This window comes from Pyxicephalus adspersus, chromosome 4 (assembly GCF_032062135.1).
Source record: "Pyxicephalus adspersus chromosome 4, UCB_Pads_2.0, whole genome shotgun sequence".
NCBI classification, from domain to species: domain Eukaryota; kingdom Metazoa; phylum Chordata; class Amphibia; order Anura; family Pyxicephalidae; genus Pyxicephalus; species Pyxicephalus adspersus.
The window spans coordinates 111,205,516-111,229,918 of record NC_092861.1 but is presented as its reverse complement, the minus strand read 5'-3'; the positions used below and the strand labels follow the sequence as shown (position 1 = coordinate 111,229,918).

General features: G+C 35.0%; 1 protein-coding gene across 1 annotated transcript in view; it reads left to right on the top strand.

Annotated features, from left to right (window-relative positions):
* The window catches only part of SYNE1 (spectrin repeat containing nuclear envelope protein 1), a 198,065-nt gene that overhangs the window by 68,208 nt on the left and 105,454 nt on the right, over positions 1 to 24,403 (top strand). The window contains exons 41-63 of the mRNA XM_072410249.1: positions 1,365 to 1,523; positions 4,197 to 4,379; positions 5,068 to 5,169; positions 6,148 to 6,351; positions 6,700 to 6,907; positions 7,185 to 7,297; positions 8,078 to 8,283; positions 9,085 to 9,240; positions 9,950 to 10,241; positions 11,577 to 11,749; positions 12,296 to 12,605; positions 13,920 to 14,084; positions 15,218 to 15,574; positions 17,007 to 17,143; positions 18,027 to 18,204; positions 18,309 to 18,491; positions 19,019 to 19,162; positions 19,681 to 19,836; positions 20,758 to 20,922; positions 21,577 to 21,749; positions 21,857 to 22,010; positions 23,022 to 23,165; positions 23,528 to 23,692. Coding sequence (XP_072266350.1) covers positions 1,365 to 1,523; positions 4,197 to 4,379; positions 5,068 to 5,169; positions 6,148 to 6,351; positions 6,700 to 6,907; positions 7,185 to 7,297; positions 8,078 to 8,283; positions 9,085 to 9,240; positions 9,950 to 10,241; positions 11,577 to 11,749; positions 12,296 to 12,605; positions 13,920 to 14,084; positions 15,218 to 15,574; positions 17,007 to 17,143; positions 18,027 to 18,204; positions 18,309 to 18,491; positions 19,019 to 19,162; positions 19,681 to 19,836; positions 20,758 to 20,922; positions 21,577 to 21,749; positions 21,857 to 22,010; positions 23,022 to 23,165; positions 23,528 to 23,692 — 4,227 coding nt within the window. The remainder of the gene's footprint in view (positions 1 to 1,364; positions 1,524 to 4,196; positions 4,380 to 5,067; positions 5,170 to 6,147; positions 6,352 to 6,699; positions 6,908 to 7,184; positions 7,298 to 8,077; positions 8,284 to 9,084; positions 9,241 to 9,949; positions 10,242 to 11,576; positions 11,750 to 12,295; positions 12,606 to 13,919; positions 14,085 to 15,217; positions 15,575 to 17,006; positions 17,144 to 18,026; positions 18,205 to 18,308; positions 18,492 to 19,018; positions 19,163 to 19,680; positions 19,837 to 20,757; positions 20,923 to 21,576; positions 21,750 to 21,856; positions 22,011 to 23,021; positions 23,166 to 23,527; positions 23,693 to 24,403) is intronic.

Genomic DNA, 24,403 nt, shown 5'->3' with positions numbered 1-24,403 from the left:
AAATCTAAAATTACCTATCAGATCCTGAATTGGATATCCTGTAGCATTCTGGATTCTGATGGTTCCTAATTACATGATCCAGGACAATGGAAAAGTACAGCAGGGTACGAATATCTGAAGTGGTCTGCAGTTAGGGGCTGCTGTTGGTTACTTAGCAGACTAGCTTTAGGCCACTTCACCTAAAACTGTAGCTGCATTTTATGGCATCAGGTCACTAAATTCAGATTATCACTTGGCTTCATTTTTATGGCTTTAATTCAATTGACCCAGTACCAGAAAATCATATGACCTGTCCTTTATGGCACCAAGTCACTTGACCCGCAATAGCATAAGACCTATTTTTACAGCTTACAAATAGGTTTTTGCTGACATTTCCTTGTCTCCATAATGTATGACTTTAGGGCTGCTTTAATTGCAAGTTATAGTGGTCCTTCTAAAATATTTGATTGTTCAGGTTTGATAGTACTCACAATTAGTGGAAACATTATATTAACATAAAGCAAAACTCCAGGCCAAACAAACCTATTACATGGTTTAAATACAGACATGTTTTTTTTATTAACAATTTTGTTATTGAGACATATCTTCAATATAAATACAGTACAGAAAAAATGTTAACAGCAAAATACAGACGTGTTTACCTGCAAAATGACATGAAGTTCTGTACATCCAGTTTTGTGATTTACACACATTTTCTACACTGTACCACAGAAAGGCTATAGAAAATTGAATTGGCCAAAGAAATTGACTTAGGTTAAATGAAGTCATGGGAAAGATAACATGCTACTAGGCCATGCCTATTTACACCACCTCAACCACCATTTAAATTCCCTTAACATCAATAAGGATTTCAATAGCCCCAAAACCCATTTGTATTGTCTGTACTTGCATGGTCCAAGTCAACACATCTCCAGCACTAGGAATGTGTTTTCAATTGTAAAGTGACTGATGTGTGTATCTCAAACCAAATGTGCTATCCTAGTGCAGGTGCATAAACGTTATAGTTTTGCTCTGAAGATTAACTGGGCCCAAGCCTGCTGCCTTGATTGCGTTGTTTTCTGTTTGTTCATTGGAGTGTTAATCTACATCATCTTTGCTATCTGTTTAGCAGAAAATAGTGCAAAAAATAGTAAAACTATATCAGGGAACAATATTGCTTGAACAGCAATTAATACTGTTCCTCCTGGCTATTCAGAGGCCACCCTTTGAATGTATGTTTGTTTTTGTAGTATAGACGTTGAAGATAACTACCATACATGCAAGTTATAATTCTTCACCCTCCCCTCTACTCATTTGTAGCTCTCAGATGGATGCTGTTGTGTTTGTGATTGTTTTGCTAATTTTAGACAACATTGTTTATTTAGCATGAATCAGCCAAGAATGAAATCACAGAGAACCAAAAAGAACTTGATGAGTTCACCAACAAAGGAAAACGTTTACTGGTGGAACTGAAGAGGATTCATGGTTGTGACTCGAGACCAGTGAAAAAAGATTTAGACTTCTACGTGGACCAATGGCTTGATGTAAGATAACTTTTTTGGTGTATTATAGTTAGTCTGTTTATACTGTGTTACAATAATAGGCTTATTTAGATTTATTACTGTTGGGTTTGGTAAATTCATACATTGATAAATGCCCACAAATACACACAGGTGTACAAAATAAGTAAAAAGAAACATCAAATGTTTATGGATGGTATATTTGTCAGATCACTTCTGGCATGTGTGACATAGAGGTTTCAAGAAAGTCTACCTACAGGCAGACACCCTTACATTTTCAGTGGTGCATCATCAGAAACATGACAACACCTGAATCTAAAGTGGGTACATGGGATAGAAGCTGTGTCAGGAGAATGGCAGTTGACAAAAGTGACAACACTGGATTTGCCAGGCTTGTAAATGGTGTTTCTGGAAAACAAAGAAAGAACAAGGACATAAAGCAAGACAATTTTATTTGGGGATGGGAAGGTTTACTTTAGGTTTTGTATTGTCTATTGTGTCCATTTTAGAACAATGTTATGCTTTCAAGGCAATCTTGTTTTGCTTTTAATGCAACCTTATCTTGTGTCCCAAACAGCTTCTTCCAAAGATTTTTTGAAACTCCAATAATTTTTAAACCTACATCAAATCACACCCCTTTAAAAATAAATTATCATCCTATGAATGAAACCTCATCCTTTATGTGATACATTTCATATGTTATTTGAATGATTTTTATCTTACATCTAAAAAACCTCACACTAATACATTCTGATCTCAGATTTTATGAAACCTCATCTATTATCTGATAAATTGTTATGCGTCATCAAACAAATCTTGTGTATCATCTGGCACAGCTTTACCCTTCATCTGATAAATTCTCATCCACTAGAGAGCACTCCAACAGCTATTAACCTGATGTTTAGCTTTGACCTGATTGTGGTGTCCACTAAGTTAGGGGAACATTTTACAGAAATTTCTAGATGGTTTTGTTAAGAGTCTATACAGCAATGGCAAGGTATACATCATTGTGTGTAATATAGAGAAAGGTGTTCCTATTTATAACAGATTATGAGTTTTTCCGTGTAATGCTAAGGGGTAAAGCAGTGTTTTTATTACACATGTATGAACTGCTGCATAAACATAGGGAACCCCAGACAACCTCATTTAAAAAAACGTTATATAACACTGTGTGTAGTAAAGAAATATGAGGCAAATCAGTAATTTGCTTTGATTCATAAAGATCTGTAAGTCATTGAAAAATATCCGGAATATAATAGTTTTCTATAGCCTGTTTTATTTCTAACTTTGTAATATTACCGGGGGGATCCTTAGAATAACAAACTTTCAGAAGTAATGTTTCTTCCTTATTTGGTTAGGTGGTTAAATGTTTTATGTGTTTAACATGCGGATAAAAACATATGTCCTTTTCAGCAGTGTGACAACATTCTTCATAAAAAAAGACACTGAAAAGAAAAATGAGCCTTGTGAATAGGTTATATACAAATATAAATATCAATATGGCTTTTCATTTCATATCTCAAGGGATGATGATGTTTGCAAATTATCTGATTTTTTTGGTTACTTTCTTTGAGAAAAAAATCATATATATTTTTAGCCTTTATATATTCATAATCTAGAGAGGTAGCTCAAACATAAGTTTGGCATGTAGTAATATCATGGAGAAAGAAGAAGCCACCAGTTTGTTTTTTCACTAATATATATAATATAATGACATTATGGTGGGCTGAATTCTCATGTACATGGGTGTTACATGCCCAGATGCATGTATTCAAATTCAAAATTGCAATAGGATGTGTTGCAACCAAGAAAAACACAAAGCACGGCAGGTAAAATTCAACCTCCAAAATGTCATATACACAATTCTCTAATAATGGTAACAGGAATCTGTTCATCTGCAATTGTCGCATAGTCCAAAAACATGTCAAACAAGGTAAAACACCCTCGGTATACAACAATGTCTGTGTACAACAAAAAAAGTCTGATTTTCTAGACTACTTCCATGGTTGTCCTAGAATGTTAAGGAGAAGAGGTTTTTCTTGCTTCCTGTGCTGTTTGAAGGGAGCTAATGTAAAGCATGAAAACCAGTGCCTAAACCTGGTGATGAAATTTAAATAGAAGCTTTTAGTAATGGACATATCAGTGTCTACCATTGGGTGATTTTATACTGTGTGCTGCTGTTTTGTTGTACTCTCTCCAGGCAGGCTGTTAAGCCACTATTGAGACTGACCTGTCTACTGCCACAGCTCAGGACTGATAGTGGAGCTAGATGCTGGCTTCACGACTTGTTGCTACTGCTGTAATAAGAAAATCATAAATAATCCACAATCAAGTTATCTAAGAGAGCAAAGGTTGCACTAATAAATATTTTCAAAAGCGGCTTTTACAGATGCATGTTGGTGACTTGTTTTTTTCAAATCACTTCAATCATTCAATTCCTAGGATAACTGTCTGTAATACCTTACATCTAGAATTTAACATTCTAATGTTCCCATGTTACCTTGTAAACAGGATGTAGAAAAACAGTAAGCTATAAAAGAAAAATAAATTGTTTCTAAAAAGTTTCTAAACCACTTTCTTACCACTATTACAATGATCACTTGCTAGCAGCTGATCTTTATCAGATTTTGCAAAGCTAAGCTAACCAAAAAGGATAATGATTTACATACTGTGCTGATTTTAATGTTTTTTTTTCAGGTTATGGAAAGAATAGATGAAAATTTGGAAAGACTAAGTGTTAGCCTGGCCTTATGGGAAGATGTCTTGTGCATAAATGATGACATTGATGGGTGGTCTACTAGCTCTATCTCACAGCTGAATGAGAGCATCACAAACTTGAGCAGCAGTCAACAACTGAAAGCTTGTCTTGCAGAATTCCAGGTTTGTGTTATGTAATGTAGTTTATTCATATGCTAATGGAAATCTGTTAAAGAGGCCTTGAGTACCCCCAGAGTCACTAATATTCCCACTTCTATTAGGACTTGTTGCTGGGTGGTTTCCCACCAAAGTACAATATGTTTACTTCACAGTGGGTCTGATTTACAATTCATAAAATGTAGGATACTATGTGCATCCTATGGTGTTTTCTTTTTAGTATGCTTTATACTGGGCCCCATTCGCTTTGGGGCTCCACTAAGCACATTTGTATCTTTATTCTTTATAAATATTGAGTTACAAAATGCAACACTGTGCCTGCAGTGGAGCTTCTTTTTAAAATTGCCTCTTAACAGTAAAAGATTTAGGGTAAATAGACATTTCTGGTCATCAAGTCATCTCAATAAAAGAGATTTTAACAGTTGTACCGCAGGGAATTTTGTTCATGACTAGTTCTCTTTAAGAATGTGTGTATCCTCTTCAGTAGTTTAGAAGTGCTATAGCAGGAATAGAACATTTATTTTCTCATTAAACATAAAGTCACCAAATTTAACACACTGGAAACATTCTTACTCATTTACGTACTCTAAACTAGGGAATTTTGCTTGGCTTGGAATCAAGGGATTGCTGGAAAAAATGTTTAACTTTAAGCTCTCTCTTTCTTCTTACCATTTTCTTCCCTGCAATGATACAGACTGAAGTAACTAACAAAGGACAGAAACTTGAAGAGTTTCATTCCAAGGTTTATGAACTCAAAGAGCTGACTAAAAGCCAGGAGGCTCCGGCAGAACTGCAGGTCAGTTTATATGGTCCATGGTGATGTTAGAACTATTTTCTAAAATCAAAAACTTTTCATACTTTAGTTTACTTCTGTCTGGCATGCACATTTCTAGCAATAGATGTGACATAATGGTAACAATAATCTTGCTACTTCTTGTATCTCCTTCTTCTGGAGGATCTTAGACTGGTTTATGTTCTTAATATCTAACTGGAAAAGATTATAAGATGTATTTAACAAGAACGTGCAAATAGAAATATTACTAGTTATATTTTACTGTTATATTTACCTGTCTAGAAAGAAAATACTCTGATCGGTTTCTGGGAGAAACAGAGATTGTAGTGTCAATGTAATCATTTACAATGCATATTGGTATTTCGCATCTATTTCTATTTTCAGGCATGCGATTATTGTTTTGATCTCTCCTATATTAGTAAATACTATTTTTATAGTCTTTTACATGCCTTTCACATGTCTTAAATAGACCCTGTCACTTTACCCAGTTAAGACAAAGATAGCCCCTTTATCTCCAATATCCAAACTGAATTACTGCCATAAGGGGTGGGGTAGTGACACCACTTAGCTTTGCAAATTTCCAAAACTTTAGCTTGCCAAAAGTGATTTACGACAATAAGGAGATGGTGGTAAAATGTAATCTTTCTAGAAATTAAGACAAAAAGTAATGTAGTGATGGAGGTAAAAAGTAAAATGTGTTTTTGGTTGGAGAGACCATTTACAAATTGTGTAAAGTTTAGTAACTTTTAAAAACTTTATGGTACAGACATTCCCATTGTCATGCCAGTTTGTCCTCATAAGTAAAATATTTTTACTGTGGTGCTGTTACACCAGTGAGGGAAACACAGCAATACCTTAATACTTCTAAGCCTATCGTTTTTCCTTCATGCAAGACTGTGATAATAACTGTTCCTTTTTTTGCTTTTGTTAGCATTTTTTGTATTTGTTAATTACAACTGTGCATTTAATATTTTGATCTAGTTAATGGAAGCAGATTTAAGACAGAAACTGGAACATGCTAAAGAAGTTTCCCAAGTAGCCAAGGGGACATTAAATGACTTCAGTCTTCAGAAAATGCAGCTAGAAACCTTCATCGACCAGATGACTAATTGGCTTAATAAAGTAGAAGAATCAGTTTTAAAATATACAAACAGCCAGGAACCCGAAGACCTGAAAAAACTTAAGGTATATCATATTTTCGACTAACTAGAGATGAGCTAGCATGAGAAATGAATTTTACCAACTGGTGAAAGCTCAGGACTGAAAAAAGATCAAAGCAATTTATTTGTATTTTTTTCTAGAGAATGATGTCAGTTGCAGAAACATTGCTCCCAGTCTTGTATTTAGGTTATGCTGGTAAACCAGTGGTTTATATTGGTGACGCTTTTCAAAAACCACAACCAGGAGGCATTGCCAGAAAATGTGTAAAAGTGTATTTCCTAATGGGACAAAAAAAGAAAATTATATGGGTTTAGAAGCAAACATGTAAACTTGGTCTGTAACAAAATAGTAATCCAGTGTGTTACAATCCAGGAAATGCAGAAAGAGTTCCAGGCCCAGCAAAGCAGCATTGACACCACACAAGAGAATCTGAATACTCTTTGCAGACGCTTCAGGTCTGCTGAGCTTGAGGCCGTTGGGGTCGCCTTGACTGCACTGACCAAAAAATATGAAGCCACCAATCAGCTCTGCCTTAAAACACAAGCTGCTCTGCAAGAGACGCTGGAAAAACGATTTATTGGTGAGTTATTATATGGATCATTATGTTTTCAAACTGAAAAACTTCAGGCAAACAGCCAAATGTGCAGTTAAAATGCAAAACGTTTAAAGCTTTACCTGCCTAAGGATTTTTTTTCCATTTGTATAACTTAAACAGACTTTTTTGATCATCTCATCTCTCTTTGGCAATACGCTCTCCTTTTATTAGCACAAAATGTACTGTTAAGTGTAATTCTTAATTGATTTTGCCATTGCTTGTTAATGCAATAATGAATAAATACCATATTTTTTATATATAGATGCTATGTATGAATTTGAGGAATGGTTTAAAGAAGTCAAAAAGGGTATTCAAGGCTCTTCAGACTGGTCTGGAGACAGCAAAACCGTAGAAGTCAAAATACAGCATTTACAGGTCATTATATTTAAGCATTTTTTTACTTTTTTGTTTTAAATTGATACATTTTCACAATATATTTTAGGCATTTAGATATTTTGACTGTATTCACACTAAAATGTAAAACATTTTAAATCTGGGTTATTTGTAAAAATAGGGAGGAAAAAATGGCGCTGCTACTTACTTCAGTCAATGATAGCTGGAATCTGTGGACAGTTTAGTAAATATTTTTGGCAGCAATATTTCTTACAGGACGTCCACAATTTATAAACTTTATAGCATTGCACTAATGTACTCCCCGCTGCTGTACAGTACATATTCTGGCACACTACACTATGTACAAAGGGGTGTACATTACTTATTCATCACTGCTGTGCTTTGTATGCTGAGCTGTATTACATTCTCTGTATAACAACAATCTGTACATTATCCTATACTTTACAAACTTCTGCAAAAAAAACAGTAAAGTAAACCACAGTAATACTAAAAGCAGAGCCTCCGACAAGCAAAAATTGATGCCTCTATGCACATTATAGACATAATGAGATAATTGCAGACTATACATGTGAATAAATCATTAATCATCACAATTGTATTTACATCAGTGCTTTTGCATTTTTAAACACTGTAAATTAACATTTATATGAATAAATATAAAATATGTAAAGTAAATGTGAATAGTGTGAGGCAACAGGTTTAGTAACATCTCCAGAATGCCCCTGCAAGTGTTTATGTGGACTTGAGTTTTGCTAATTCCCAACAAAAGTATACAACTAATTGTTATTATATTTAACACAGGATGTACTAGACTCAGTCAGCAAAGGTCAAAGTAAATTAGATACTGCAACAGAAGAAGGTGAAAGACTCTACTATTGTTTGCCAAAGGCACTGGTGCTCAGCATTCAGGAGAAAATATCAAAAGCAGAAAAAGAGTTTCAAAGTTTCAAAAGGCAATGTCTGAATGATAAGCAGGTTCTAGAGGACTGCGTCTCTGAGCTTGGAAGGTTAGTGCCTGCACACATATACCATTGTATACCAAAAACAAAGTATATACAAACCTATATGTTAAATATATATATATATATTCAGAGAGAGAGAGATTGGATACCTTCTAGAATTGAGGAATATGATAATGTGTATGTAGTTATGATCATTGTTTCTACCTAAAGCTGAATCTTGCATCATTCACAGTTGTACAGGCACCTCTCCTATACTGAAATTACTTACTTTGATTCTACCGCATATTGTCATCTTCTTACAGTGTGCATCAGAAGTTGCAGCAAGTCAGATAGATCCCATCTCATTTGGACATCATAATTATTTAGCCCTCTACCCCCCCAACCAAACTGTCCCTAGCCACCCCTGGTGGTGGATAGATTCAGCATGGAACAAAAGTAATGAAATCATGCAGAAGTATTGCCTTTACCCATGATAATTAGTTTCTCCCAGTAAATGAGAGAATAAACCTGAATGGCGATATTAGTAAGTTTATTTCTAAGCTCCACTTTTTATGGGACCATACAGAAACAAGTTTTTTCCTAGTGTTACCCTGGTTAATCCTTTTCTGCCTAGCAACATTGGCTTTTCCTGACAAACCACTTTAATTGAGCAACTTAAAAGAAACAAACCAGATTTTAGTTACTACACTTTCCTAAAAGCGCTTCACCTGGAAAAAGTGTGCATAAAGCTATAACAGGCAAATGGATGTATATGAATTGAAAAACGGAAATGAAAATGTTAACACAACCAGAAACACAACCTGACGTTAAATAACTGACTTTACACACCCAATGTATGGTTTTCAGCTTTGAAGATCAACATAAAAAATTAAGCTTGTGGATTCATGAGCTGGAGGAGCGGATTAAGACTGAGACCCTCGGAGAGAGCAAGCAGCACATTCCAGAGAAGAAAAATGAGATGCATAAAGTGGAAATGTTTTTGGAGGAGCTGCTGGCTGCACGGTAAATATGAGTAAAGAGCCTATAAATCTAGCAACTAGTGACAACAAACTCTGCATCACTACTGAGTATATGTATATAGGATTTGTAGAAGGAAACCAACAAAAGCATAAGAAGAAAATACAGCCTGTATGCAAGTATACCTGCTTAGTAACTGATCTCAGAAACTCATGATTGGTTTATGCATTTTAGCATATTTAAAATATAAAACAGGCATTTGTATGCGTGAACAAAATATGGTCGGTGGGTATTAAGTGGGTATCTAGGTTCCAAAAAAGTATTCACCTGAATAGATAAACAAAAGACGTTGTACCTTATATGAAGGTTTCCTATCTTATGCCCTCTTACTGCTGACTCATGAGCAAATTTTCTTCTACTCCCTTGAATGAAACAGACGAAGAGTAAGTATGTGAGTGGGTCTGGCACTGTATATAAAAAATTCTCTGCATGCATTCTCTTCAAAGTGAATTTGCACCATATTTACTAAGCTAAGTGCAATATCTTTTGCAGAGTGATAATGTACTTTCCTGTGTGAACAGCCTAAACTCATGTATTAAATCAACCCATTGTGAATGAAATGGATGCATAAACTTATACCTTATTAGGTGGAATCCATGGGAGGGCAAGAAAATATAAATCAGTGTTGTGCTCTGCCTTTTGTCGTTTTTATTATTTATGTATTATTGGCTTAGCATTATACTCTGTGTTGCAGAGATTCATTTGAGAAACTTTGCCAACGAGCTCAGGCTCTCCATGAAGATGGTCGTGGGGATGGGCAAGAAGTTCGTCAGTCCTTTCAGCTTCTCACAACCTATCAGAACCTGGTAAAAATAGTCAAGGAGAAGCTTCGTGTGTGTCAGGTGGCTGTGCAAGAGCATCAGATTTTTGAAGAAGCATTACAAACTACATGGTTATGGCTGAAAGATATCCAAGACAAGCTCTCCACTACAGACAGTACAGTAGGAAGCAAAAGCACACTAGAAAAACGCCAGCAGCAGGTTCAGGTAAATTCCATCCTGCAACTTATCTCTGTGGCCACATTCTATATTTATAAACCTACACATTCAGCAGCATCAGGAAGCATGAAATTCAAAATATTATTTTATGCAAAATTAGTTGAAGAAAGGATTAAACTCAACACACATAATTGCACCACCTCATTTGTTTAGAAACTGGGCCTAATTTATTGATGTTTGGGGTGATAATGGTATGTGTACCAACTTTAGGAATCCAGTCACATAGAGAAAAAGATTCTGTATTTTTAATATCCTGCACATTGAATGATTGGAAGAGTATACAGGTTCCTTTCCCCCATAAGTCTCATCACAACCAATATTCAGTATACAGAAAAAAAAGTTTGTTAAGATTTGTCCATGATACCTACAATATAGCCAAAACCATATGGACAACCCTTAAAGTTGAGTTCTGCTAAAGTGTATATTTAAGACTACTGTGCACCTTACCAGAAGAATGGTGACCGTTATTATAATTCCTATAGATGTGATGGTCAGGTGTCCACTTTATATGTTTATGAGATTTTATTTCAAGCCATAATGGACAATATTCTTTGTTCATTAGAAGGTTTGAGGATAAACATGTCCCAGCATGGCTTACACACACTCTACTTGTGGGACTGGAGAATTCCAAGTACCAGCATTGCCTGTATACAATTTATGTTATGCTGCTGAGTAACTGCAAGTACTATGAAGCTCTGAAAAAGTCTGAGCATGGTTTGTCTAAACTCTACATCATGAAAATATCCCAACACAATGGGCCCGATTTATCAAAGCTCTCCAAAACTGGAGAGGATACATTTTTATCAGTGAACCTGGGTGATCCAAAAACCCTAGAATTGATCTGGTCCAGGATTGGGAAAATTTGCTAACAAATCACTGCTGGATCACCCACGTTCACGGATGAAAGTTTATCCTCTCCATCCTTGGAGAGCTTTAATAAATATATGCACGCCCAATATGTGTCCTGCACAACTATACAGCCAAGATTAAGCTCCTTCATTCTTTGCTACAACCATGATAAAAATAATTTCTTTACATTGTATACATTATAGGGAATAAAAGGAACACACACTTACTGTATTTCATGGCAGAGCAAAGCTGAGTGCTCTGTATGGGAGATACAGCTTTCCTTAAGAGATACTAATGTTAATAGACTAAAAAACACTAAATAAAATTGTAACACAAATGATGTTTGGATGAAATAAATGTTTATATCCTTGAACTTTAAATACTTACTTCATATCAGTTCAGTTGTAAACTGTGTGGGCAACTTTAGCAATGCTTTTTGTTTCCCCTAAAACATTTAATTTTTGGTTTTCCTAGGAAATCATACTAACTAAAGGTGAAGGTGAAGTCAAATTAAACTTAGCTATTGGGAAAGGTGAACAGGCTCTTAAGAGTAGCAACATGGATGGACAGATGATAATACAAATGCAGCTGCAGACATTGAAGGATGTATGGGGGACTGTCAACAGCACAGCCACTCGGTGTCTCAGGTAGGAACCTCAGATTGTTTTTAGCCGTTGAAAACTGTAGTACAAAAAAATAAACTTTTGTATTCATCTATTATGGTTTGTTACTAGTTATTCATCTGTTATTTAGTAATGCGAAATTCAGTTGTTTCTTTTATCTAACAGTAGTCACCATTAAAGTAATTTGCATATCCTGATCAAGTTATTTTCATTTTTACTACTGAAACAGTATTTCTACAATAGAACATCAATATAACAAATCATTTTTTCCACAGCCTTAGCCATTTTTTGTAATCACATCGTAAGGTGTCTGACACAGGGCTTTTTTCTCTGATCAAATTCGGATCCAATAAAATTATCAGATGTAAAGTGAATCTATAATAAAATCTATCTCCGGTCATTTTCCCTCTCTTGATTGGTTAAAAAATTGGATATGTTGGCAAATCTTGATCGAACGTTTATTTGTCGTGTCATGAGTACAATCGATTACATCCAACTCAGATTTTTTCTTTCTTTTCTACATATAGTCATAGAATTGGTTTGTAATTTTCATATGTGTTTTGAATTCAGTGTTTTAGAGGCCGTGATCAATCAATGGAATGAACACACTGAAAGAAAAACTCAAATGGAACAGTGGCTGGAGTCCGTGGATCATAAATTGGAGCAACCACTCCAGCCCCAGAATGGCCTGAAGGAAAAGTTTGCTTTACTAGATCACATTCAAACCATCCTATCAGATGTAGAAGATCACTCCACAACGCTTCATCATCTCATTGAAAAGACAAAGGAATTACACCAGAAAACTGAGGACCCTTCCTTCTCTGAAATCATGCAGAATGATCTGAAAATGCACTTCAATGACATCTTGACTGTTGCTAAAGTAAACTTTTCATATATTCCTCTAAATAAACATTTGCAGTTAATAGAAAATATGTTTTTGTAATAAAATTGGTGAAATGGGAAATGGGAATAAACTATTTCATATTATTGTAGTACAAAACTGTCGGTAAGCACCATGGTGGTATGGCAGTGAATGTATTATACTGCTAAGGGTAGCAAGGCTAAATTGTTGCATGAAGCACTGTCACCCTAAATAGATTAACATTTAATTATAACTTTCCACATTTTTAGGTTCATTTAAAGTATAGTGGGGGGAATGAGTCATGCAAGTTGAGGTTAATGGTATAATGTTAAATGAAAAATGTCACAGATAGGATATTTGTGTTCACAGACAAAAACTGTTGAATACTATACATATATTCTACCTTTGGGGTAGCATGACATACTTTGTACCAGTACAAGATATTATTTACCTACAAACTGAGGAAATAAAATGTGCTCATTTGTATGCTTTCCTTACATTCAGAGAAAGTGAATGATTCTAAAACATCAACAAATTTTTATACTTTCAAATTTTTTTGTTTTGTAAAACTATGACTACTTACCTAGTGATTAAAACAACCATTTTTAGCCTTGTGGTTCCATGGAACTTCACAGTTCCTCCAAAAGGTTTCTAGCGGTTCCTCAAACTGTGACTGATTGACCTCCCATTTGGTAGAGCCAGCTGCATGACTCTAATATGTTATTAGTTTTTTTTAGCCACCACTGTAGAGGGGCATTTATTTCACTGGCCACCAATTTAGGAGGCTTTTTCCCTGTTAACCCCTATTAAATTTGTTTAATTACAAGACACAATTTTTAATGCATTTTAGAGGTTCCAAAAAGGTAAAAAGGTTGAGTAAGGTGGATTAAGCCATAATGATATGTGCAGTAATATGGATCTAAGTACTAAGAATTCTCTGTTTACTTCACTTACTGTCTGTGGTTATTATATCTCATTTTATTTTTCACTGCTCAAATATAAATCTTTGTTTGTTTTCATTAACTTTAACTTTGATAATTTTTAGTAATTTGCAAGTGTTCCTATTGTCTCTAAGTCCTATAGATTCAAGTCTACCATGCCACTGCCTAATGGTAAATCTGGCCATTCATGTTTCTAAACCATGGCTGTCTATTAGTTGATTTTGTGTTTTGAACAAAATTTTGTATAATGTAGAGTTTCATGCTTAATGGAATTATATGTTTTGACTTTAGAAAGGTCTAATAATTAATTTTGCTAAAATTTGCATAATATTAAATTTTGCTGTTACACCTAAATAGGTACTGGATAACATACATATTTTTTTGTGTTCAGGAAAAGATGAGGAACATTGAAGACATATTGAAAGATCATTTACTCTACCTGGATGCGGTACAAGAATTCACTGATTGGCTGCATTCAGCTAAAGAAGAACTTCACCGCTGGTCTGATGCCTCAGGAGATTCTGCTGCTATCCATAAGAAAGTCACAAAGATTAAGGTGAGTTACTAGAAAAAAAAAACCCCTGTGAGAGGAAAATATCAGTCTTGTCTATAGCAGAAAGAATGAAAATACAACTGGGTATAAATAAATCGAAACCTATTGTATACGGTACGGAGTACGTACTTTATGAATTACTTTACATACTTGATATCTTTTATTTACTTTTTTCCTAATAAATATATACATTTTTGCCTTTTTCATTTGTCACCAGGCTTTACTCATGGGGAACCTATTTTATAAATGGCTAGTAAAATGAAAGCAGTGGTGTAACCCAGAAAAATATAATGAATGTGTCTAAAAAAGTATTAGGAGTAGATCAAAATATTTTATGTTTTTATTATATCATTTGTTTTCATTAATGTAACCCATATTATAGGCCACTTAGTTTTATATACAGTAGGGCAGTCCTAGTGGTGTCCTAGCTGGGAAATTTCACTTGCTGTCTGAGAGACACAGACATCAGACATAAAACTAATTTAAAATCCAATATACTATTACAGGCAGCACATATAGCTTATTTTTGCATTTTTTAGGTGGGGTATTTTATGTTTAAACATGTATGGTTTCACAAAGTAATTACAGTTTCCTGTAGCATAGAGTGCAATGCATTTATATATTTATATAATATATAATATAATATAATATGTTTAATCTCTCTGTATTGGCATTTGCACAGTTGCAGAAGGGGGTGGGGTCAATGTACTATTACACTTACAGAGGTGTTATTTAATATGACGATGTGTTAGGTTGCTGTATGTATTTTTTTCACTGTTCAACTAAATTTTTATGTGACAAAAAAAAAATCATTAGAATTGCACATAATTTCTATATTTCTGCAGGTGATAGGTCTATTGTACTTCAAACAAGAGATTACATGCATTATACTAAAAAAAAGATTGCTTATTTTGTGTGCCTTACTAGCATACTGTTTTCACTTTTAACCACTGGAACATCAGTGTTTGGAAATAATTAGCAACTACATAGAATGTGAGCTGTCTCATTTCCCGGGAATAACGGGATCATTGCAGTAAAGGCTTCCTGCACAGCTTTGTAAACTTTGTTAGGCTTTCCTCCTGCTCTAGGGCCGCAAACAACTTTGGTTGCTATAACAACAACTTTTTCCATTGCAGGAGTTGATAGATTCCAGACAGACCGGAGCTGAACGCCTAAGCAAAGTTGAAACTCTGGCTCCTGCAGTGAAGAAGAACACCACCGCTAGTGGATGTGAACAAATAGATGCAGAGATCCAAGGCCTGCAAGCAGACTGGAAGCAGTGGGAAGAAAGTGTCTGTCAAACTAAAAACACTCTGGAAACTCTGAAAAGTCAAATGGCAATCTCGGAACAGGAGTTTACATCACAGGTCTCAAAGCTGGAAGATGCAGTCCAAGACTTCCATGTGTTTTTGGAAAAGTGGGCTCAGAGGCTGGTGGAAGGAGAAGGCAAAAATACAGACAGAGAAATAGGGGAATACTGGCACAGGCAGAAGGTGAGACTTGAAATCATTTTTTTTGCTGTATAAATGTGTCCCGTATACAGGAAAATAAACTCTATGCACTTAAGCAGTTAATGTCTGCTAAATCATATTTTTTCATTCTTTGTCAGTTGTTCAGCAGCAGTTACTCTTTTAAAAAAGGGTTGTAAAACAGATTGTGAATTGCATTGTTCCTATATTTACTGGCAAGCACCACCATGCCTTGTACTAACAAGCACCGTCATTATAGCCACCCCTGATGTCATAAGCACACCCCATCCCCTACGGATCTGTACTACAGAAGGATGTCATATGAGGACTCAGCGTAAAATGCAAGCATAGTGGCTTCAGTTAGGAAATAAATGTACGCTTCTGGTTAGTAGCAAAGTGTCCCTGGAAACAATTTAAACCAGCAGTCACTGTCACTGATATGTCACCTACTCACACTGCCATTTACTCAAAAGTCACATATGGTTCCTAGTCCACTTGTTAGACAAAGCTCCATGTAGGAACCTTCTACATAATGACTAAACATTCCCATCAAAGTAGGTCCAGCCATATTTCCCTAAATGACTTAATTTGCCTGTGTACAAAAACACATACTAAATGATCCACACCTTAGCCAGACTGTAATGAAAATTGTATTTTATTTTTAATGAGCTAAAAACCACCATTTTAAAGTCCATATAGGCTACACCAAGTTTCTTGTACCCTTAAAATGATTTTAGAATGAAGGGGGGTGGGGGGGGAAGTGTTGCTAGGAACTTGGCTATATGCTACATTGATCAAAAACACATGAAGGGAGTTTGGAGGCATATATATACTGTATATTCATATAACTTATTAACCTTAATGCACTTTGTAAATAAAAGCTAATTGGCTATAAGTGCTTTTTAGTTAATATTAAGTTGCAGTCTGCCCTCACCAAAGTAAAATTAGCTTTCAGTACAATACGCTCCTGTACTTTTTAATAATTATGTAATGTTGCAGTAAAAAGCCACTGTATGTAACAATTAACCCAAGGAAGTGGAGGCTATCATTACTCCCAACTAACAAATACCTGCACTGTATTACAATACATAAAAGACCATTACACACAATTAGCTCAACAAAGTCAAAGATGCTGTATTTAGCATTTGTTAGCACAAGATGCAACCATTGTTTGCTAAAAATGTCATTTCAGCTGCAGGTAAAAAAAATGATGGCAGTCCTCCCCACTGGGAAGATTTACACTTACTCTGGTCCTCAAGACAGACAGTGTTTGGGGAGATCTTCTCCTGCTCTAGTGTCTTTGTGATATAAAGTATGGAATAATGTTTCAAGTTGGATAAAGACAACAATAAAGACATGAAAACTGGAAATACAAAGGAAATAAGACGTAGTATTTTTAAACCTAAGCAAGTTTTTTTTTGATGTATTGTTCTACTTGTATTAAATCTAATTTCAGGATGCCCTCAACGCCCTTACAGAAGCTGAACGTATCACAGATGACCTGAAAGCTCAACTTAATGATCTTTGCAGATTTTCAAAGGACTTGAGTGTATACTCTTCTAAAGTGTCTGCTCTGATTAAGGAGTATAACAGGTATATTTCTTCTAACACTTGCATAAGATCCACAACAATTGCTCCGAGACTAGCCATAAGGCAATGTAACTAGAAACTTAAGATGTTTTACCTCACTTGAGGTCAATAAATAACATTGATCTTGAGGAAGACAGCACAAAACAGTGTAGATGATTTTGTCAAGGCAGTAACTAGCCAATCACTGCCTCTGCATGATAAGCAACTGTAATAACATTTAGGACCAGGGTCCAGTATCAGGATACCATGTTTAAAATGATTTGAGGATAGATTTAAAAAAAAATGTATTTTTCATTTTGGATAGAGTAGGGGGAAATTGAAACCTCTTGGAACTATAGGTAAAAGAAAATTTAGGCACTAGTCTGACTGTTGATATGAGTCATACAAATATTAAAATACAATGTTGGGTGGATGTAAGTGTGGAGAAGAGGGCATTCCAAGGAAGGTTGTGTTTGTGTGAAGATCACCCTAGGTAAATCCTGCATATTGTGCTTAGCCTACGCACCTGGATGAACTTAAAGTCAATGAATGTAGGGGCAGGTTAAGGATATAAAGGTTGTGGAGCATTGGGCAACCTTGATGTTCAACCTTCACGAACATGGTTGGTCCTATCTAACTTGTTAGGTCTGACCTCACTGTTAATATTTCTGATTTCCAAAACTGTGATAGCGCTCAAGGCATTCTAAAGTGACTTGTCAATTATCAAACTTAAAGGTAACCACCTAAACATACACTAAATGCTATAACAACTTATAATAAATACGTAATAGTTATAAGTAAGATAAATTTTGACTAATGATCAGTAGAAAAAACAGAGAACTGTAACATGTTATCCTATCTTTAATATATATATATCATTCATATATTTATTCTTTTATTTATAAAGAGTTTGCTTGCAAGCCTCAAAGGCCTGCCAAAGTAAAGAGCAAACATTACAGCAGAGATTTCGCACAGCCTTCCGTGACTTTCAGCAGTGGCTGGTAAATGCAAAAGTGATGACCGCCAAGTGTTTTGATGTTCATGAAAGCATTACTGAAGCATCAGCGAGCCTGGAGAGAATTCAAGTAAGATAATATGTTGTTGTTGTGGTTGTAGCATATATTTAAGGAGAATTCTGCACAAGTATTGTGTTGTATGTTTCCAGCTTCCTGAGTATTTCTTTTTTCAGGAATGCCTTTCTGAAAGTGAAAGTGGTCAACAGAAACTACAAATAGTCATATCCAGAGGTGAACTTTTGTTCAGTATTATGCCTGGAGAGAAAGTTCAAAATATCCAGAAGAAGGTTCTTACTGCAAAAAATGATTGGAAGAGCTTCATCTCATCTCTTCATCAGAAGGAATCTGCTTTAGAGGTTGCTTTTTTTGTCCTTAGTAGTATATATGTATATACTGTATAATTGACAGCATGATAAAACTAAGGAAAATGTTTGCTTGTATAAAAAATAGACAACACAGCATTTTTGGCTATTGGGTAGAATAACAATAAACTAAAATTCAAATCAATAGCATTTCCTTGAGGAATAGCTCTGCTTAGGTCATCTTCTTTGATTTACAGGACTGTCCTACTTCTTACATCACATAAAGGGTAGCCATAATATTGTTAAAGGATGAGAAAATCTGGGCAAAATTTAGGAAGATCAAGTTGTCACGTATGCGATAACAATCTTATTTTGCCTATTGCCATCCAGATATTAGTTACATCTGTCTTTTTGTTAGTGATAGCTCAGGTGTGTGGGATAAATACCATGAGATAATAATCACAAAACTTTTTTTACTGCTACTCTTTTTTTTATGTTTTATGCTTCTTTTTTAGAATTTGCTGATTTGTGGTGTTACTTTATTTTAATGCTGTATGTTAATTTGTTTGTGTCAATTAAAGAATCTAAAGGTACAAATGGGAGACTTTGAAACAAGTGCTAAGCCAGTTCAGGAGTGGCTCAGCAATACTGAAAGAATTGTCCAAGACAGTAATAATCGCCTCCATGACCTGCCCTCTAAAAGAAAGGAACAGCAGAAGCTTCAGGTAAATTGTAACCATCCTTCTCCTTGTCCATGGCTATGGATCCCCCAGGATCTAATGTGTAGGACATTATACCAAAATGACCTAAATGATTTCCTTTAGTCTTAAGTCTACTGTAACAATTTAACATTTTGTTCTTTGCTTAAAGGCCAGCTTCACCCAAAACACCCATATGATTAATTACTAGATGGCTGCTTATAACTGTTTCGGACTCCAGTTGTGAAATTTCCCAGTTTTTCACCATAATAGACTTCCCCATCAGTATATTATATTTTACGGAAAAATGATAGGCTTCACTGTTGACTTGGCTTTAGGTATTTTGGTAGTATTTAGAACTCCTTGAAGGTATTTCAACACTGGAGGTAGAGAGAGATATACAGCCAACATGTAATTTAGTTTGAAAGCAGAAATGCACGTTTAGGGTATATATGGTCTATTTTCTAACATAATGCACCCAGCTTTTACTAATGTCTGTATGCCAATGTTTTCTGCTTTGTCTTAAATGTGCTTGTGCTCTTTAGTCTATCCTGGAAGAAATAGCCTGTCATGAGCCACAGATCACCAGACTAAAAGAAAAAGCTCAACAGTTGAGAGAAGGACAGTCTGCCAGCAAAACCTGTGTGAACAGGGTGTCTCAGCTGTCTGCTCAATACCTAGCTTTAAACAATCTAACAAAGGTAATGTTTTACTGTTTGCTTTTGCTGCTTGTTTATTACATTATGTCCAATCTTTATGGCTGTGCCTGTTGTTTATGTAACAAAGCATGGAAATTTTTCTGCCAGTAACCTGTATCATCTCTACTACTAATTTGATAGGTCTTATTAAAAATGGTAACAAGTATAAAAAAGGAGGCATGTTGGGAAAGTTAGACTTTTCTGACACTTTTTTGAACGTTTTTCAGGTAAGTCTAGTTCAAGGGTTAAAGTTCTGGGTTTTTGTATGTAATATTATGACACTTGCAGGTAGGTATATGAACTTTACAGGTTACTGAATCCACATCATCATTGGGACTGCAATGCAAAGCATTTTCTATGACATGCTACATTTTTTATTCAGAATATTATATTAATACTGCATGTATGCATGTGTATTTTCATGCATTGCTTTTGAAAGACTTCCAAAAATATTGTAAATCAGGCACTACGAGCAGTTAGAGTTGCTGACCTGCTCACAAATTATGAAATATTGGTCAGAACCAGCTGAGCTGACTGCTACTTCTGCCATCTAACAGGTGCATACCATGGTTCACCACTACTGGATAAAGAATGCAAAAAAACATATTGTATATTGTAAATGTGCTACTCATATCACTGAAGCAGTTGACATAGTAGAAAAATGTTGTTAAGCAAATGCTTCTCTTGTCAGGTTATCTGTTTCAGGGTCCATCCTGTAGGTAATATGTGCTTTTATGTGTTACATCAAATTCATCATTACTTTTTTTTATATTAGTGCATGGTCAGTTTGACCTGTAAGTAGAAAATTAGTCACAATTGTTACAGTTTTCCAAATCTGTAAATCTTATCTTCCAATCTTGTAAAATCTTATTCAAAGACTCAGCATTTCTCTCATTTCCAACATTGCAACACATTCTTCTGCAGGAAAAAATGTCCAGAATGGACCGAATTGTTGCAGAACATCAGCAGTTTTCTCAGGGTCTAAATGAGCTTCAGGACTGGATAAAGGATTCTGTTCATATGCTGCAGTCCTACTGTCACCCGACAGCAGATAAAAGTGTCCTTGACAGCAGAATGTCCAAAGTGGAGGTAACTATGCCACAAGTATTTTATTTATTTATATTTTATCCTATAATATTAGAGATGAGATGTCTTTCTGTACAGCCATAGTTCCTAAATTGTTACCCGAAATCATCAGGAATGATCATTTCAGCCCAAATTCTGCACTAAATGTTTTTTGTATTGCTAATCTGGTATCAGCATGTGTGTGTTTTCAGTTTTTATATATTAAATGATTATCAGAGTACATTTAAAAAGCTACTAGTTACTACAATTGTGCAACTACGCTAAAGTGATAACTGTTACAGGCTTTGTATAAGTCAGATGCAGTTTGTTTTGCATCTTGTTTTTCTTTCCCACTGAAAACTGTTGGGATATGCTGTAGACTTTTATGACAAAATAAGTGTCTGTATTAACAAAACGAAAGCCCAAATGTAAACTGAAACCAAATTATGAAAATGTTGGTGATACTCTTATTTTCCTTTTCTCTTACTGTATTAAGTACATTTATCATGAATTCAGCCTAATACAATGTCACGTACTAGCAAAATGATTTTCTAGTCAGTACTAGGACAAACTTATTCCAGACTGGTACCTAATTCAATCTGATAGCCTTTGTCCTAATTGGAACATTACTAGAGTGGGTATTAGCTGATAATCTTGATTACAACTGTTTTGGTTTAGGTCCTGTTACTGGTGAAGCAGGAGAAGGAAATACAGATGAAAATGTTATTAACTCGAGGAGAATCTGTTCTGAGGAACACATCTCCAGAAGGAGCCCCTGCCATTCAGGACCAGCTTCAAAACCTGAAGGACTCCTGGGCTTCCTTATTATCCTCCTGTATACAGTGTAAAAGGTAAGTATTATGCATGTAGTGCATATCTCTCTACATAAATTTGCTCTATTTGTTTTCACTTTTAAGCAAGAAAATGTATTTTATTAATTGTTTTTTTATTTTTACAGTCAAATTGAGGGGGCTCTGTCTAAGTGGACAGGCTATCAGGACGATGTGCGTCAGTTCTCCAACTGGATGGATGGGATTGAGGAAAGAATGAATGATGCTGAAAAGCAGTATAATGAACTGAGGGACAAAATTGCAGCACAGAGCAAAGCTAAAGTATGTATATATTAATTTTGACCTAAAATATTTTACAATTGTCTGAAAGTGCCTTCAGAGGGTCATACAAATTAACAACAAAAAAGTAGTTTGTGACTGTGTAACAGGAAGGTAAAAGCAATATTTCAACATGAAATGTAGGAGGAAAGGTTCATGGTGTAGAACTTTCTTTTTTATCATTCAAACTGTCACAGCGACTATATCCCTATTAGAGTAGCTTTGGGATTTTAATCCTGAGTTGCAAAGTTAAGTTGCTTTACTGATTTCTTTAAAGAATGAACAGAAGAAAACAATTGGAAAACGTGGCAAATTCAATATAACATTAAAGATTTTAATTTGTAATTACAGAATTACAGCGGACATAAACTAAAAAAACAGTCTTCTTTACTTTCGCAAATCTGTCGATCCCTCCTGGGGAACACAATTGTGTTTTATGTGAATGGTGAATAGATATAACAGAAAATCACAAAATCTACCACCAATTCTTTAAATAATGAGGTCTACTTAGTGTAGACTTAGTACCAAATACCAACAGCTGGTATTAGAGAAAACATGATGAAAATAAATCAGTATTTTTTTTCACTGTTTATTAGCAACTACTTTTAGCTGCTAATAACAAGTAAATTGCTTTAAAAAATATTATTGTGTTTATTGGATTTATGTTTTAGTTAATGTTTGCCACGTTCTTTATGCTTCTTTAAATAAAACTGAAAAAAGAGATGCAGACAGATTTGCCCTAGATATTCATTTGATTCAATCGATAGCATTCAGTAGCAAAGTTTTCCTGATCATCTGACCATGTGAATGAATATTTGGCAGGCCCGGAAATCTTTAAAATCTTAAAAATGTAAAATAGCTGGATAACCTTTCCAATATAGGATGCAACAGTCTTGGCACAGGTGTTACTTCAGCAAGCAATATTTTTAACCAGGCAACAGTATTAAAATATTATTTCTTTCTTGAGAATATAATACCAAGGAATACTTCACCACCACTTTGATTTTCTTTTAGTTATTAAATGAAGAGGTTATAAGTCATAAATCTATGTTGGACACAATAGAAAAGAAGGGGTCCAGTATGGCTGAACATTATGTTACACAGCTGGAGTTCCAGGACCTGCAGGAACGCTACAGTGCACTACAAGGAAAAACTAAGGTAACAAATTAACATTACCTATTAGATTTTTTATACATCTGTTTAGTCCAGTGTCTTGTAGGTTATATGTACCTATACTGATAATGCCAATAATAACGCTTTTGGTGCTCCAGTTTTGTTTTTCAGTAATACATAGATATGTTGCTAAAAATCATTGAGAGCCCATGCAAAATATGGGTCAGGTCCTGACAATATGTTTTCATTACAAACAATAATTCAATTATACAAAATGTCTTACAGAGCAGAAGAAGCTGATAAACAAAGCATGATAATGCTTCTAAAATTAAAAACGTGTTGTATCATTTAGGCCCATTTGCTACTGAGAATATGAAATTGTTTAACTTAAATATATTTATTTGCAGGAGGCCATTTTCAAAGCAGATAAATTAGTCTCACACCATCAAGATTATCAAAAGAGTCTTCGAGCATTTGATGATTGGTTACAGCAAGAGATTGAGAAGCTGGACTGTCTTGAGCTGCTGGATGGCAATATTGAGATGTTTGAAAACACTCTTCAGGAACTTCAGGTAGACTGCAAATTTTATTATAATATTTTAGAGAGAAACTATAACAATGCAGTCATCCTGTAAATCAGTATTGATGCTTTGATACCCATAAATTATTTGTCAAGGTAAAACAGTATTGTATTTATGTTTATATAATTATAAACTGAATGTTTTGTGCCGATAAAGCTTATAGAATTTGTTGTGATCAGATCAATTTCAGCTGGATCGTTGCTCATACTAAAGCTGAAGATGGTCAGATTGTGTCCCTGCTGCCTTCCTAGCTCAATGTATGAGGAATATTTATGTGTTCATACACTATCTATTTTAGGAGAAGGTGCTTACAATCCTTAATCCCTGGTTATTCCGGCTATAGGGCTTCAGCATTTTGGTGGCTGGCACTTATCTCAGTTTGAATACCCAAAAAAACAATTTAACATTCTTACTCCTTTAAATGACATCTGATATTTTTTATTTTAAAGTCTGGAACATTTATCCAACATTTGTTCTGTATCATATACCCTGTCTCTTAAAAAAATCCCTACATATGGAGGTTCTGACGTAAATATTTTTGCAAGACAATAAACATTTAATGTAACTGACTGATCTTGAGGTCATTAACCTGTGTCAAATAGCCTGAGATTTTTAAGCAGCACAGTTGTACCTCTTTAATAAAAAATTGAGTTCTTGCTGCACAGATTCATAGCTTTATAGAAACCTTCAGCTCCGCCACAC